The 17,573-nt window shown below is 50.2% G+C and overlaps 1 protein-coding gene across 2 annotated transcripts in view; it reads right to left on the reverse strand.

Moving 5' to 3' along the window:
* The window catches only part of USP43 (ubiquitin specific peptidase 43), a 63,094-nt gene that overhangs the window by 37,472 nt on the left and 8,049 nt on the right, over positions 1 to 17,573 (reverse strand). For both annotated transcript variants that reach the window (XM_054709689.1, XM_054709690.1), the window contains exons 2-5: positions 14,871 to 15,002; positions 10,401 to 10,504; positions 3,927 to 4,019; positions 1,875 to 2,010 (exon numbers count right to left, since the gene is read on the reverse strand). In XM_054709689.1, the coding sequence (XP_054565664.1) occupies positions 1,875 to 2,010; positions 3,927 to 4,019; positions 10,401 to 10,504; positions 14,871 to 15,002 (465 nt within the window). The remainder of the gene's footprint in view (positions 1 to 1,874; positions 2,011 to 3,926; positions 4,020 to 10,400; positions 10,505 to 14,870; positions 15,003 to 17,573) is intronic.

The following is a 17,573-nucleotide window of genomic DNA, read 5'->3' on the forward strand; positions in this document are numbered from 1 at the left end:
CTGGTGGGTGTGGTTTGGGATGTGGGCGTGGCTTGGGTGTAGCGGAGGTATGGTCAATTTGCATATTTGTCTATTATTATTAGGTAGGATAAATGAATATGCCAGTTAAAACTAAACGTAAAATAGATTTTAAGTTCCAATCAAAGTGCGCTCTCCTCACTTAGGAATCCCAAGTGATATGTATCTCCCTGAATGAACAGGTCACACCTTTCAAATTCCCCGACAGTCCTTTTACTCTCTTAACTATTCAGACTCTACCTCTCAGACTTTTAATCTTTTATTACTGACACTAGAGGCCAGATGCATGAAATCGGTGCAAGAGTAGGCCTTTGCAGCCCTAGCTGGTTTGGCTCAATGGATACAGCATCAGCCTGTGGACTGAAGGGCCCGGGTTTGATTCCAGTCAAGGGCACATGCCTGGGTTGCAGGCTTGATCCCCAGTAGGGGGCATGCAGGAGGCAGCCGGTCAATGATTATTTCTCATCATTGATGTTTCTCTCTCCCTAGTCCTTCCTCTCTGAAATAAATAAAAAATTAAAAAGAAAAAACAGAGTAGGCCTTTGCAGCTGCAGCTGCCTCGATCCCTCCCCTCGCAGCCAAGGCAGCTGCCTCGATGCCGTGGCTGCAGCCCCAGCTTCGTCCCGAAAGAACATCCAGTCTAATTAGCGTATTACGCTTTTATTATTATAGATTTTCCCTCCCAAGATTCTCACCTACTGTCCTACTCTCTTCTCTCAATAGACCCCCATAGAGCACAAAGCAAGAAACATGGAGTTTTACCCACTTGAGATCCTTATAAAATGACTGTACAGGTCAGAGGGACCTGGGTGGAGGCAGGAAGGAGCAATGGGGTGATGGAAAGGCTCGGTAATCATAGTGTTTTACAGGACGTACATGCAGGTAAAATGTCAACAGATTTTAACCTTAAAGCATGTGTACTTTATTGTATGTGTATCATTCCTTAACAAAAGGGTTAAAGGTATTTTTTAATTTGAAAATAATCCCATGAGGTTTTTAAGGAAGTATAAAATTTCCCTTTTACAAATAAAGAAACAAGAGGACCAATTACTTTGTCCAAGGTCAGAACACTAGAAAGTGACTGAATCACAATTAAAGCCCCGTTCTGAGCCCTTCCCTTCATGCCACAGTGATTCTCACCACCATCACCTCTACCCCATCCTTTCATGGGGGGACCCCTGTTACAAGCTCTGTCCTCCAAAGTCACAGAGAATCCAATCTCTCTACCAAGTCTCCTTTAAAAAAGAGGTAGAGCATACCCAATCCCACTTTCCCCCAAAACTTCCCTCTCGAGTTATACATCCTCACTTCCCTCAGTGGTCCTCACATTTCATTGACTGTCCTTCGATAACCTGGCTCATATTCTTGGGAGTGAAAATAAAGAATAGTGGCTCAGGCTCTGAAATCAAACCATCCGTGTTCAAATCCTGGCTCAGCGGTGTGACAAGTCACCCAACCTCTCCATGCCTCTTCTTTGCTCGCTGGTAAATGAGGACAACTGCAGTATCTACTTCACAGGATGTTGTGAGAATTAAATTGGCTACGGATATAAAGTTCATAGAGAAGTACCCAGAGCTTATTAGGCACTGCTGAGGGGTAGCGATTGTGGAATTACTGTAGTTGCAATCACCACCATCTCCGTGGAAGACAAAGGTAGTGTCTCTTTCTGGTTATTCTATGTAAATGCCCAGAGAGGTCAAGACCTAGTCATCACAGATACCAGAGATGACTCATCAGAAACTCATGAATCACGCTGGAGTCACCTGAGAACCAGAAATTAGCCTAAGCAACCTAGACAGCTGGCTCAGTGAGCATCTCGCCCTCCAGTGACCAGGCCCCAGGCGCTTCCATCAGACCTCATCCACAGGGACGTTGCCTTCCTGGGCCACCATCTTCCTCAGGGCTGCCACTGTGCTGAGGATGGGCACCGCCAGGCCCACCCGCAGGAACCGCTGGCTCTGAGAGGGGAAGACCAAGGTGACGCTCAAGAACCTGTAGAAGAGGAAAGAGTACACATCCTTAAAGGACGGAGATGAACTGTCACCAACACCACTGACACTAGGTCAAGTTCAGCACTTGGGCTTCTCTCTGCTTCCAGGGCGGCTCACTATATTTCAGGTACACTGTCATCAGGTGGCACTGGAGAGCCAATTCTCCACAGACACCAGCTGAGTACTTTCCCAGCAAGTTAAAAATAAAAGGTATGTGATTTACGCCCTAGCTGGTTGGGCTCAGTGGATAGAGCGTCAGCCTACAAACTGAAGGGTCCCAGGTTTGATTCCGGTCAAGGGCACATGCCCATGCCTGGGTTGAGGGCTCGATCCCCAGTGTGGGGTGTGCAGGAGGCAGCCAATCAATGATTCTCTCTCATCATTGATGTTTCTCTCTCTCTCCCTCTCTGAAATCAATAAAAATCTATTTTGTAAAAAGGTATTTGATTAATAATCACAACACAGACCTACAGTCTCAATGTTCTGTTTGTTAACTAGATAATCTTCAAGCTTCTCCTTCAGTCTGGTTCAACTCTACCAATGCTGTCCTCCTTCCTTTTTTAAATTCTCCCTGCGTGATGGATGAGACAGGGCCCTTGGCTGGCCCCACTCCCTCCTATCCCCACCAGCTCACCGGGCCTCACTCCTCCAGCTCCCGTCTCTCCTGCTCTATAATTACCCAATTCACACAGCTAACTAATAGAGCTGGGATTTGAACCCAGGCAGTCAGGTCCCAGAGTCAGCGGGCCTAACCGATGTGCTATGATGAATCAAGTCAGGAGCCTTAACTCACATCTATCTACCAGCAGACATCATCAGATGGTGTCACTGGTGACAGGACAAGCCCCTGTTCCATGTGTGGCATAAACTATTCGCAGCACAGGAATTGAGAGCAGAAAAGGATTCGGACGCCAGGAAAGGCTTGATGAGGCTGTCGTGCCTTCAGCTGCATTCTACAGATGGAGGATCTCAACAGACAGAGAGCAAGAGAAATGGTACGGACAGAGGTGGGGAACTCCGGAAGAAATGCCACCATCTAATTTTATTATTATTATTTTTGGTTAATCCTCACCCAAGGAGATTTTTCCATTGATTTTTAGAGAGAGTGGAAGGGAGAGGGAGAGACAGAGAGAGAGAAACATCTTTGTGAGAGAGACACATCAATTGGTTGCCTCCTGCACGTGCCCCGACCGGGGCTGGGGATCGAGCCTGCAACTGAGGTACCTGCCCTTGACTGGAATCAAACCCAGGACTCTTCCGTCCGCATGCTGACTCTCTATCCACTGAGCCAAATGGGCAAATGCCACCATCTCGATGCCAATGAAGGTGCCCACCTGGGAGCTCACTAAACTTCCGTGAGGCTGACGCCGGCCAGGTCCTATGGTCACTGTGAAGACCTGCTGCTGGGAAGCCTGCACTATGCGCTTCCTCCGTATGTAACGCTGGGCCCCATGTGGCTCGTGCCTAATCCTGACTCCTCTCTTTTCTTTTTCTCATCTCCCCCAATCACCCTTTCCCTTTTTCTTTGCTCCTTAGAGAAACCTTTTCCTACACCTTCTCAAAAAGGAGAAAGGAGTGGGAATAAAGCAAGGAAAGGCAGGTGGTGACAGGTTTTCTGTGGGTTGCCCATCTGACCAACTGGCACCCATTGGCCCACGCCAGCTTCTGAGCGGGCCAAAGACATAGCCAGGTGCTGATAAACAAAAGCACTGTGTATAACTCCTTCTTCAGCTAAGAGAGGACACCGTAACCTTTCACTTTATTCGTCACATTCAGTAACTGAATGTCACCCAGCTCTAAGGCTGGTTTCTAGGAAAAACACTGGCTGAGAAGTAAGAGAGACAGGTGCAGCTGCAAGGCCAGAGACTCCCAGAAGGAGGAAGGGGGTCAGGTGCACTGGGCACAGCACTCGCATACCTGGTCTGGCGCAAGGGGATAGGCAGGGACACACACAGGAACGGATCGAAGGTGTTGCTCTGCTTCAGGCAGTGGGGACACGTCAAGGAAGACCTGTGAGGACAAAGAACAGAGACGGACGTGTAATCACACCGGAACTGTCTGGTGGTTGCTCAGAAAGTTACATACATGGAGCTCCAATGGCACAATCGGTTAGCGCGTGGTACTTATAAAAAGTTACACACATGCCCTGACCGGTTTGGCTCAGTGGATAGAGCGTCGGCCTGCGGACTCAAGGGTCCCAGGTTCGATTCTGGTCAAGGGCATGTACCTTGGTTGCAGGGCACATCCCCAGTAGGGGGTGTGCAGGAGGCAGCTGATAGATGTTTCTCTCTCCCATCGATGTTTCTAACACTCTCTCCCTCTCCCTTCCTCTCTGTAAAAAAATCAATAAAATATATTATAAAAAAAAAAAGTTATATACAGAATTACCATTGCAATTCCACTCCCAGGTAAATGCCCAGAAGAACTGAAAACAAATATTCAGACAAATACTTGTACACAAATGCTCCCAGCAGCATTCACAGCAGTCAAAGGGTGAAAACAGCCCAAGTGACCACCAATGGGTTAGTAAACAGAACGTAGAAATCCACACAGTGGGCTGTCACCCAGCCACAAGTCCTGACAATGCTGCTCCGTGGCTGAAACTTCACATTATTTATAGTCTTTAAACCCTTTTAAAGTTAACGCTCCCTCACTTTAGTGCCTTTGAAAGCGAAGTGCAACTTTCATATTCCACATGGGTGCTCCAACTTCCTTCCTTAAGCACGAAATGCACCATTTCTTCCAAGACATACGGGATTTCTGGATGCTACATTCCTGATCCCAAAGCTACACTGACTTCCTTGGGAACATGGAACAGCAGCCCACTGGCAGTCTGCTCTCTCCACTAGACAGCCCAAAGGTTCCCGCCCTGGCTGGTGTGGCTCAGTGGACAGAGCATCCACCCATGCACCGAAGGGTGGCAGGTTCAATTCCCAGTCAAGAGCACATACCTGGGATGTTGGGTCGATCCCCGGCCCCAGTGGAGGCACCTGTGGGAGGCACCAATTGATGTCTCTCTCTCTCTCTCTCTCTCTCACTTCTTTCCACTCTCTCTAAAAATCAATGGAAAAAATAATCCTTCTGTGAGGATAACAAACAAAAAAAACAGGGTTCCCAAGTACGTGGAAAGTACCCGCCCTGCTTGATGGGTTTTCTGTTGAGCAAACAAAATAGAAAAGACGAGGGACAGGCAAGGACCTGGGAGGTTTTCCGGGTGTTGCCTCCGGCAACCCGCGTGGTCTGCTCCTAGCAGGTCGCCCTCCTGGATACAAGCCTGCAGACGCCAACACTGATTTCAGAAAACAGAGAGACACATGTATTCAACGCTCACTCACTCTCACTGCCTCTGATATAAACTGCCCTTCAGGCAAACCATGCTAATGGTTTGGTAAAAAGCTGTGTATCAGACATCAAGCTCCCGCCACCAGGGGGCCCTGGCATTGTGGGGTCTCGCCACCCCGTTTCCCTTCCAGGCCTTCCCTCACGTCACCCATCACATACCTACACACAGCAGAGGCCTGGAGAATGCATTTGTGCTGTTGGGAAATTTCCAAATCCCTGTCTCACACTTAAGCAAACAAATGGAAAGGAATATTTTGACTTTTTTTTTTAACCTACTAAAACTGGCTCAGGATAGGCCTCTATATTGAGCCAAGAATCTCTATCAGGAAGCAAGAGATGTGTGGATTGGAAAAAACATACCAGGGTCTAATTTTATCTTTGAAGGATGAAGAAAACCTATTGCGGGCACAATAAGCTACAGAAAGGATGTGAAATACAGCTGTTTCTCAGAGGATGAGGAGTAAGGACAGAGTGGGACCAACAGAGAGAGGGGCAGTGTCACTCTGACAGAAACTCCAGAAGGTCCCAGCTACCCCTCCGCGGGTCTGAGGGGCCCTGTCACCCTCCAGCGTGTTCGCGCCGTCCTCGTGTCTCCCAGCGTCCCCAGGGGGAAGGGGCAGGAAACCACCCGCTGCCCTTCGGTGTGCACTCGCCCATGTCCCCGCGGGGGTGGCTCTCCGGTCACCTGCTTCTGTTGTAACGCCCAGCCGTCAGCTGCCACCTCGCACTGCTCTGCTCCCCCAGTTCCAAACGCCAGGAAGGAGCCCGCGGCTTCGACACTGAACAGCTCACCACTCTGACGCTCCCGGCTGCCAAATGCACACTTCACACCGCAAACCTGGCCAGCTTCCCCTGCTCACTGGCAGTGGAACTAATGTCTACTCCGCCAACCAGAATGATGACGACAACTAAACAAGGTGTCACCTCTCCAAGATCTGTCCTGAGAAAGCCTTCTAACGCTGCTCTGCCTGCGACAGGGACCAGACCAGACTGTCTGCACATAAAGCTACGAAGAGCGGGAAGAAATAAACACACACACAAACACACTCTCCCTCCTCCAGCCAAACCTCAATCCTCGGTTATTAAACTTGGAGATGTAGCCGAAACCGGTTTGGCTCAGTGGATAGAGCGTCGGCCTGCGGACTGAAAGGTCCCAGGTTCGATTCCGGTCAAGGGCATGTACCTTGGTTGCGGGCACATCCCCGGTAGGGGGTGTGCAGGAGGCAGCTGGTCAGTGTTTCTCTCTCATCGATGTTTCTAGCTCTCTATCCTTCTCCCTTCCTCTCTGTAAGAAATCAATAAAAATATATATATATTTAAAAATAAATAAATAATAAAAAATAAACTTGGAGATGTTTCAGGCTGTGGTCATCATCACACAGAAGAGCTAATTATGTTCCCTCTAGTCCACATCTCCAGCACCCTAACATTATTCCTCCTCCTGTCCTCCAGCCAAAGCCAAATACTCAGGGGACCACCGCTCAGGGGACCAGCGTGGGGCGGGCCCCCACTGACGCCGCAGAAAATCACTGCTCAGACCTGAGAAGCCCAGCCTGCAGGACGTCCCCAGCTATTATTTTCTTTGCTATAGGTTATCAGGCACAAAGCAGGTATTCTTCGCTGTCACCAGGACATTTCCGAGCACGAACGCCTCGCTTCCTACTCACCATCCTACCGGGAGGGCACTAGCGGTCCTCCGTGTCTGACTGGCTCAGATGTCAAGTCCTCAGGAATGCTGCCCTGGCTCCCTGTGCTGGGCGGGCCCTTCGTGATACTGTGACTTTAAGGAGAAATAGATGTTTGGTCTCCACACCTGCTCCTGGCACAGAGCTCCTAAACCCTTGAAATTTCCTGATAAGAGCAACAATAAGGTGAATCTTTTGTTATTTATAACAAACCCCTTACAGCCACATCTGAGTTACGTTATCGAGGTGACTTCTGAAAAGCCCCTCCTAGATAGCCCCAGGATGGGGCTGGTTACCAGGGGGACCAACCATGTGATTAGGTGGCGGAACTTTCAGCCCCCCACCTCCTCGGAAAGGCAGGCAGATGCTGAGCTCACGGCTAATGGCCCATAATCTAATCAACCGCGCCTCTATAACGATGCCCCCACAAAACCCTCTAGCACCGTGGTCGGCAAACTACGGCTCGCGAGCCACATGTGGCTCTTTGGCCCCTTGAGTGTGGCTCTTCCACAAAATACCACGGCCTGGGCGAGTCTATTTTGAAGAAGTGGCGTTAGAAGAAGTTTAAAAAATTTGGCTCTCAGAAGAAATTTCAATCGTTGTACTGTTGATATTTGGCTCTGTTGACTAACGAGTTTGCCGACCACTGGTCTAGCAGCGTCCAGGTTGGTGGACATGGGGAGGTGCTGCGAGGGGAGGGTGCCCCAAGAGGGCACGAAGGCCTGCACCTCCCACACAGCCTGCCTGTGCCACTCTGCCATCTGGCTGTCCCCGAGTTGCAGCCTCTTACAATAAGCTGGGAACCTAGTAGGTACACTGGTTTCCCGCGTCCTGAGAGTTGCTCCTGCAAACCTTTGGCTCAGAGGCGGGGTCCCGGGAGCCTCTGACGCGGAGCCAGGCAGTCGGAAGCACAGGTGGCACAGGTGGCACTCAGAGAAAAGCACACGTTTGAAAAAGATTGGCTGCAACATCCAGATGAAAATGACTTTCAAGCCAGTGTGGTGGCCATAACATAAGAGGGCAGTTCCCACGGAACCGAAGGAGCAGCAGCACTTCCCTTGCGACAAAGGGAGGTGGAAAAGCAACGGAAGAGCACGAAGTACGAAGAAAGCAAAAGCAGGACGTGTGCTTCAGGGAGCTCTCAAAGTCAAACCCTGGTTCTGCCACTACTAGGCGTGAGCTCACAAAAAGCCCACCCCCCTGACTGTGACTCACCTCCTGAGGCTCCTAGAAGGAGTAAATGTTCAAATATGTGGGCGAGCATGTCCCCGAGAGGTGGTTCTCCGTAACAGTGGGTTCCCCGGATCCTGATCGTTGTGCTCATTCCCACCTCTGAGCATGTTTCATTCTTGTTGACTATGTTCCCTCCCGTTCGATCCTAGTCATCCTTCAGAGCCCATCCAAAGGCACACCCCCTCTGAGAAGCCCACGGGGGTTTCTCCCCTTTCTGACCTCTCACTGCAATTAGTGCTTTCGTTAAAACACTGTAATACCTTATGCTAAGTAAAATGAGACAGAGAAAGACAAATACCATACGATTTCACTTATATGAATACCATACGATTTCACTTGAATCTAAAGAACAAAATAAATGGACAAACAAAACAGAAACAGACGCATAGATACAGAGAACAAACTGATGGTTGCCAGACGGGAGGGAGATTGGGGGGCTGGGTGAAAAAAGTGAAGGGATTAAGCTGTACTAGTTAGCCGGGCTGGTGTCGCTCAGTGGTTGAGCGTTGACCTATGAACCAGGTCACGGTTTGATTCCAGGACAGTGAACATGCCCGGGTTTCAGGCTCAATCCCCAGTGGGGGGTATGCAAGAGGCAGCCAATCAATTCTCTCTCATCACTGATGTTTCTTCTCTCTCTCTCCCTCTCCCTTCCTCTCTGAAATCAATAAAAATATATTTTTTTAAATGTACTAAGTAGCCCTAACCGGTTTGGCTCAGTGGATAGAGCGTCGGCCTATGGACTGAAGAGTCCCAGATTCGATTCTGGTCAAGGGCATGTATCTTGGTTGTGGACACATCTCATCAATTTTTCTAACTCTCTATCACTCTCCTTTCCTCTCTGTAAAAAAATCAACAAAATATATATTTTTAAAAATAAAATAAAATGTACTAAATAGCCCTTACCAGTTGCTCAGTGGTTAGAGCATCAGCCTGCATACTGAAAGGTGGCAGGCTCGATCCCCAGCCTGGATCAGGGCACACACGGGAGGCAACCAATCAATGTTTCTCTCTCAAATAGATGTTCCTCTTTCAAATCGATGTTTCTCTCTCTCCCCCTCCCTTCTATTCTCTCTAAAAATCAATAGAAAAAATATTCTCAGTTGAGGATTAACAACAACAACAACAAGATGTACTAATTGGCAGTTACAAAAAAGTGCTGGAAATGTAAGGTACAGCATAGGGAACACAGCCAATAAATTGTAATAACTATGCATGGTGCCAGGTGAGAACTAGCCTTATCGGGGGATCACTTTGTTTTTGTTTTAATATATTTTATTGATTTTTTGCAGAGAGGAAGGGAGAGAGATAGAGAGTTAGAAACATCGATGAGAGAGAAACATCCATCAGCTGCCTCCTGCACACCCCCCACCTGGGATGTGCCCACAACCAAGGTACATGTCCTTGACCGGAATCGAACCTGGGACCCTTCAGTCCACAGGCCGACGCTCTATCCACTGAGCCAAACTGGTTTCGGCTCGGGGGGGTCACTTTGTAAATTATGTCAATGCCTTCACATGACCACCACTGTACCTGAAACTATTATAAAATAATATTGAATGTCCACTGCAATTAAAATGTAAAAAATAAGTTAGTAAATTGCTTCTAAAATCTAGTATGGAATAAAATATGGCTTCATGTTTACCTTTAAAAAAAAACACCACTGCAATCCTTGAAAATATTCCGCCTTATATAATCTCTGAACGGTCACATATAAAAGCCCAGGAGAACTTTTCTGAAGCCAAAGGCTATGTAACTATATGTTTTTCATGTCCTCTAGAAACCTTGAACTCATAACAACTTTAACTCTAACTGGGCTCTCTGGCAACGAGGAACAAACAGGAAGGGCCTCACCCAGTGCCTGCCTGCTGGGGAGGTCCTGGCCGCCCCACTCACTCTGTGGAACCACCCTGTCATCGTCCCCCCTCAAGGGGGGATGGGAGGCCCAGAGGCCAGCGAGAAGGAAAGGGAGAAACACTAGAGGTCAGAGCCGTAGGAGTGAGTGGTTCGTTTGGATTAGTAATGGGAGAGAGCTGCTTTGTAATCTCAGGGTAAGCCTGGCCTTGGCAGGCCGTGACCAGCACAGAAGTTTGCTGAACTCTTGGTGACTCTCCACACATCCCCTCCTTACCGGTACTGTGCTTGGAAGTGGCTTTGCACAAAGCTCTGACCTGGAGAAAGCTGAGCCGATGGTGACAGGTGGTTCTCAGAGGTTTTACTGCCTTCAGGCTGAAGCTGCAAAGAAATGAGGAAAGGAAGCCAATTAATACACCTCCCATCACGCCACCGCTTCCAGACCATGGAGTCCCGGCCTCCTCCTGGGCGACGCCAGCCCTTCCCGGGCCTGGACTCTGCAGAGCCTGGGCCTTCCATGCTGCCTTTGCCACAACCCCTTGCTCCCTCCATCTCTTCACCTCCCGAATCCCCCACGACAGAGAAGGAGCTGGAAGAGCAGAACTGCAGCACGAACCTGGGCGAACACTCACACACACTCACCCAGCCTTGACGACTACCCCTGAGTTTACCGCCTCGTTCTTTATCTCCAGCCGCTGGGCCTCGTGTGACTAGATGCCTCTAGGACATCTCACTGGGACGCGCTGCCATGACTTCAAACACGTCCGTCGGAGCCAGAGTTCCCACCGACTGAACCTGTCTGTCCACATTTCCCAGTGAGCCAGCCCCCACACGGCCACCGTCCTTCTCGGACAAACCACCACGCACCTTAGACCAATGTATAAGCCTCCTCCACTCACAGCTGAGTCTACTGCATCCTCCCTTGCATCCCCTTATGTTTAAGTTGCCTGTTGTTGCTGCAGCAAATCACCACACACTGGTGGCTTACAACAACAGACGCTTATTCTCTCACGGTTCCCAAGGGCAGACATCCAAAATCAACACCACTAGCCCCACATCAAGGTGCTGGCAAGGCCACACTTCCTCTGGACATGCCTTGCCTCTTCCAACTCCCTGTGGCCACATCACTGCCGTCTCCAAGGCCAGCATCTCCTTCAAAGAGCCAGGAAAAGGGAAGGGTTTGGGGTGAAGGGCAGCATTGTCTGAAATTTAATTTAAAATGCATCACAAATATAAGTTGAGGAAACTCGAGGGAGTGATGAGTAGAGAGAAGAATGACTAGATGGATAAAATGAGATACAGCGATTTTAGATAAATACAAATTATAGACTTTAGGTGGTAGGTATGAGGCGTTCACTTTATAAGTAATTCAACTTGTCCATATGTTTGGAATTTTGCATAACAAAATAGTGGGACGAATAAAAGCGACAAATACTCAGAATGGTCACTCTTACTATTTCAGGAAGCCCCCTTTGACCAGAACACAGGATGTGCGAAGGGAAGCAGGAAATAGGGCTGGAGAGCGAGTCTGGAGCCGCGCTGGGCGGGGCCCTCCATGCCCCAGAGAAGACTGTCTGGTTCAGTAAACGGCATAGCACCCGAGTTAAACATTGACCTCGGGGCGCACTGTCTGGGTTCAAACCCCTGCACTGGCACTGAGCCGGGGGGTTAGTCACCGTCGGGGCTCCAAGGTTCCCCAACTGTCATAAAGGGATAGGGAATGGTAATGCCTATCCGATGGGACTTTCTTAGAGGAAACGAGTTCATATAAAACACAGCAGCGGCTGGCCCAGTAAGCACTGTTTACATGTTGTAGATGGTGTGGAACCGAGTGGTGGCGCCATGCCCGGAGGGAGGCTCTAACTCGACAGGAGGAAGGAGGGTAAGTCTGAGCTATGGCACAGGCGTGGAGGCTCAAGGGTCCAGTGGACGCAGGGTGAACTAGAGTAGGAGCTGTAAAAAGGAGAAGGAGGGAGGGACTCGGACACCCTGTGCACACAGCTCGCAGCCGAGCACCTGATTGGGGGGACAGAGGGGGGAAAGGGAGCAGATACACAGGACCAGCTCCAAGCTTCGGACACGGAGCCTGGCGAATGCCTGTTCCATGACCGAAAGCCAAAGGAAGTGGGTCAGGGAAGGGCATCCCCATCCAGGCGAGACGTCTGACAGCAGAGCAGCAAAAGGGTCAGAGCAGAGAGAGCTCGGATGCAGAGCGCACGTGGTGTTTTTGGCTGCCTGGGATTCACTCCTCTTCTTGGTAGTAGCCCCCGTCTGGGAACACTGAGTCCAGTCATGGGGAGGTGGGCAGGCTCTTTCATCAGGGGCCCCGCTCTCCCTTACCGAAGGGCAGGCACCTGCCCCAAGCTAGACTGAGTCGACGACCCACAAGCAGAGGGATCAAAGGGCTGGAGACGGTGATGCTGGCAGAGTCCAGGCCAGAATAGCTCCGGCACTGAGACCGCCCGCCCGGAGCTGTCCGGCTCTCAGTGAGCCCACACCCAGGTGTTCAGCCTGCCCTGTGGTCCCCGTGCCACCCCTCGGATCTTCTCACAAGTCCCGTTCTTATCTGAGTCAGCTGAACACCCACCGTGGCACAGATCGCTTCTGCATCAAGGTGACAACGTAGCACACTGGGAGCAGCAGTGGACGGGGTCACCCAGGGGTGGGGTGTGGAAGGAGAAAATTCTGAGTGTGACTGGGGGAGGGGCGGCAGGAGAGCTCGCACAGAGCATGGACTACAGCTCAGACCGGGCTGGCTCCATCTGCCAGGGCCCTGCACGTGTCTCAGCCTCACTCCACCTGTAAAAGGAATAGGAGTGTCCCATCCACCTCAGGGGGCCATCAATAAAATCAGAAAAGATGACCTGTGTATCCTGCCTGGCAGACAGTATGTGCTTAATGCATGTCAGCTTCCTGGTCCTCTCCCCAGCCTCATCCCTTCCTCACCGCTGTAGGAGCAGCTCTCCCTCTACGATAACCTGCTGTGTGCGTCTACAGGAGAGTGAAACGGGCCCTCTCTGCAGGGGAAAGCAGAGAATCATTAAAGTGACAGAAGAAAGGGGTCCTTAGGGTTCCTACTCGTTTCCGTACACCTCGCTATGTGGCTTTTATATGTTTTGAAGCTGAAATAACCTCAAAGAGAAAGCTGTGCAGAGTTACACAGAGAGTCAGTCCCTTTCCTTTTTGGAAAGGGAAAATGAGGTTTCCTGCCAACCCATCCCAGCAGCCCTGTTCCTTCCCTGCAGCCCCCGCAGCCGGGCCTCCACAGGTGGCCCCGTTTCTGACCGCAGACTTCACGGGGCGGCGTGGACCCCAGACCGAGAAAAATATCTTGTCTGGTTTCAATCAGGTCAAATTAAGAGCTGGGCAGGCTCCTCTCTCTGGCCAACAGCCTCCCTGCTCTTGCCTGTCACTCAGGGCCGGGGAACAAACCTGCAACCCAGGTACATGCCCTTGACCAGAAATTGAACCCAAGACCCTTCCATGTGCGGGCCATCACTCTATCCACTGAGCCACACTGGAAAGGGCTGCCATTCATTCTTTACTAGAGGCCCGGTGCACAAATTCGTGCATGGATGGGGTCCAGCCGGCCCACCCCGATCAGGGCTATCAGGCCGGCCAGCTGGGGGGAGGGGACACGGGAGGTTGGCTGGCTGGCCCCACCCCTGATTGAGGGGGACAGGGGGCGGGGGAGCTGGAGGGAGGGGCCGCAGGTGGTTGGCCGGCCCCACCCCCTGGTTGAACTCCTGGTCAAAGGGACAATTTGCATATTAGCCTTTTATTATATAGGATGACTGATGGGCTCCAGGCAAATAATGAAAGGATGGGAAGGTGATGGTTGAAAGACTTAAACACTTCCAAAGGGTGTTTAATTCACAAGTGGGATGGGAATAGTGTCCAGATTTTTAACCCTTTGCACTCGCTTGCTTTTTTCTCGATTCCTTTATTCTAATGCTAACCGTGTCGAGTCACACTCGACATCCGAGTGCAAAAGGTTAAAAAAACAAAAACGGGTAAAGTAGTTCTCATGGCTGCATCTGGGTCAGCTTTGAGACACATTAAAATAATGTGTGACTGATTATTTGCCGCAGCTTGTGAGCCATGTTTTAAATGACAGCGGCTTATTCCCGGGTATTGTTATACCCTGGCTCCCTCTTGGTGTAGCAACTTCACTGGCTTTTACTTCCGTGAGGGAGAGGTAAAAGGAGAGCAGGAGAGCAGAACCCGTCATCGACCCTATGAGCAAAGCCCACAGAGCACACGCTGATGGCTCAATGAACTCGGCTCTGACACGAGTCGGTGCTTTCTCACTCCCAGGGGTCTGGGGTTTCCCCGCCACCTGGAATGCTAAGCACACACATGTAAAGACCACCCATCCTGTGTCTTGAGACAAAAAGACTGGGAATCCCTGCTCTGTAGGATGCGTAGCTGAGAAAGCGGTGGTACCCAGGGCTGCAGGTGCACACACTGATGCACAGAATACTGACAACGGGAGATTTTTCAAACGGTAATCCAAAAGGAAACCTCTTCGGTGTATCAGTGGGATTAGAGGACGGAACCGCATCGGAGGAAGTGCATTGTCTATGAAAGGAGCTAAGAGGAAGGCGCAGGGACCCCGCTGTGTGTGCGAACCAGGACACTCAGGGATGCGAGACTCTGAAGTTCAAGTTTCAGTTTGCAGGAGCTGAGTCAATATTCAAGCGAAGAAAAGAAAATCAAGTACAATGTGTTGTTTCGAGGGACTGACCTGCTGGGACCCTGGCCCTCGGGACGAGCCCTCCGAGTCCTCATGCACCCGATCCAGCAGCCAGAGCAGGAACTCCAGGGCGTCGTGCTGGGCGTGGCCCTGGAACTGGGCGCCGTACTTGGAGACAGCATTCTGAAAGGAGAGGAGAAAACCGGAGGGTCACCCTGGCCTCCCACAACCCAATCAGGGCCCATTCGCTCCGGGTCCGCCAGCGGTCCCTCTTCAGCCTCACCTGGGCCGACAACGTGGATACCATCGGGGTGAGAAGCGGTCTTTCCTGCTAAAGTGTGCCCGGTGGGGCAGGGTCCCAGACGCTGTAAGGGTTTTCTGTACAGAGAAGGCACCTTGTTCTCCAGAAAGACTGCTAACGGAAGTCCTGTCCTTGGGAACCCACAGGGTGGTCCCTGTGGAATATTTTGATCCTGTTGACCATCTGTGACCATCTGTCCTCCCTTGATCACTGGGCACCTGCTCCGCCCGTCTGTCTATTTACACCTGCAGGTGCACAGCTCCTTGCCTTACCCCTCCCCCAGCGATTTCCTTCTCTCCCATTGCTTCAGAGGTGGCCTTCCTCAAATACCTTAAACGTGCATGTAGCTCTTTCACTGCCTCTTCTCCTATGTGTGAAACCGAAGTGCAGACTTCTCTTCCTACGGTTGATTGTTTTCAAGCTTCATTCCTTCATGAACTGTTCACGGAGGGCCGACCATGTGCACTGGGGACACGGCAGTGAGCAGGACAGGACTCCTCCTGCCTCTGGGACACTCCGATTCCCTGCTCCCTTTGTACTGTCCTGTTAATCTGTGTAACAACTATGTCCGTGTCTGTGTAAATGCATATTTCAGCTCTTTCAAACTTAATTTCAAAGGGTAACATATGCATGTACTTTAAAAAAAGAATTCAAAAAAATGTTTAAAAGGACAGTAATGAAGTGTCTTCCTTCTACTCATTCTCAATCCCTGCATACCCCTCCCCACAGGGAGGCTGCTCTCAGCAGTTTCTTAAGCACCTTTCCAGCGATTTTTTTTTTTTTTTAATGCTGAGTGTAAGCGAAGCCTCCTTTCTGTGTGTGCACACAGTATATGGTGGTCTGTCCAACCCTGCCCCCGGGCTGTTCGCTGCTCACACCCAGCAAAGGGGCCCCGTCCGAGCAAGGCTGTGGGCCCAGAGCAGCCTCGCCACTGCCAATCAAATCCAATGGCCTGGGCTCTATGCTTTTCCTTTCGTTTAATCTTCCCTGGGAATTTAAAGGAACTTCAGGATGAGATGAAGCAAAATTCAAGATTTCATTCATTGAAATGCTGGTGCTGAGTTTATATGCCAGTCGCACTGGTCTGGTTCACTGGAGGGTCAAGTTTGGACCCTTCCCTCCAGCTTCTGTGCCCTTTGTAGGACTGCCAGACTGAGCAAATACAACGAATCATAAATAAGCAATAAACAATAAATTTGTTTGTAGTATAAATATGTTTCATGCAATATTTGAGATATGTTGATACAAAAAAAGTTATTTGTATCTGAAGTTCAAATTTAACTGTTGGGCCTCATGTATTTTATCTGCCACCCTCCAACCTACATCCTTAGTACCATCCCCTCATGTGTCCCCTGGGGAGCAGCCAGCCCCGCCAGCTGGAAAGCTCTCACATCAGCTCCTCCTCTTCATGGCCGTGTCCCCTCTCAGATCCCCTCTCACACCCGCATCAGTCAGTTGTCAAGCATTCTGAATTCTGGCTCCCAAATTCTTTCTGCCCAGTCCCATTCCCACTGCTGAGTCCTAACTACTGCTACCCAGGTGGCCATACCTACCTACGAAGGAGCCCAGTCCGACAGTCTCCCCTGCCAACCCCCTGCCGGCCGGGCAGGGCAGACCCACCTTCCCACAGCTGGATAACGCCACGCCGGACTCCAAACCCTTCCTGACTCTCACTCACCACCTGGTCTGGCCGCATCCGTGTCTCTCACAGCAATCTCGTGTGTTTCAAAGCTCCAGGTAAACGAGCCACTCCGGTGCCCCAAACATGCGTGCCCACTTCCAAAGTCTCTACCTGTACGTCTCCTTCCTCCCATGTGACACCCACCCCCCTCCGGCTAATCAAGCTGGTCCTTTAAGACGCATCCTCTCTTCATGTCAGCCTGGCTGGAAAGCCATACCCCCTTTCCAGAAAGCATTTGACAATGAACGTCAGGAAGACAAGCGAGGGCCTTAAAGATGAAACACAGTACAGAGCTGACCCATGAACAGCACAGGTTTGAACTGCATGGGCCCACTTTTAAGCAAGTTTTTTCAAGAAATACTATAAATATATTTTCTCTTCTCTAGCTTACTTTATTGTGAGAATATCGCATATAATACATATAACATACAAAATATGTGTTAATCAGCTGTTTACGTTATCAGTAAGGCTCTGGTCACTGGTAAGCTATTAGTAGTTAAGTTATGTGGGAGCCAAAAGCTACACGTGGATTTTTTACTGCAGTGGGGACAGGGGTTGTCACTGCCCCAACCCCAGAGTTGTTCAAGGGTCAACTGTAATTCTACTTTGGGAAATTCAGGCTAAGAAATGAGAGATACAAACAAAGGTATCTCTAAGTATCAAAGTAACTTGAGGAAAACCTGTGGCACACTCATATTAGATGGCCTTAAAAAGCTGGGTGGTGCCGAAACCGGTTTGGCTCAGTGGATAGAGCGTCGGCCTGCGGACTCAA

This window comes from Eptesicus fuscus, chromosome 20, assembly GCF_027574615.1.
Source record: "Eptesicus fuscus isolate TK198812 chromosome 20, DD_ASM_mEF_20220401, whole genome shotgun sequence".
NCBI classification, from domain to species: Eukaryota; Metazoa; Chordata; class Mammalia; order Chiroptera; family Vespertilionidae; genus Eptesicus; species Eptesicus fuscus.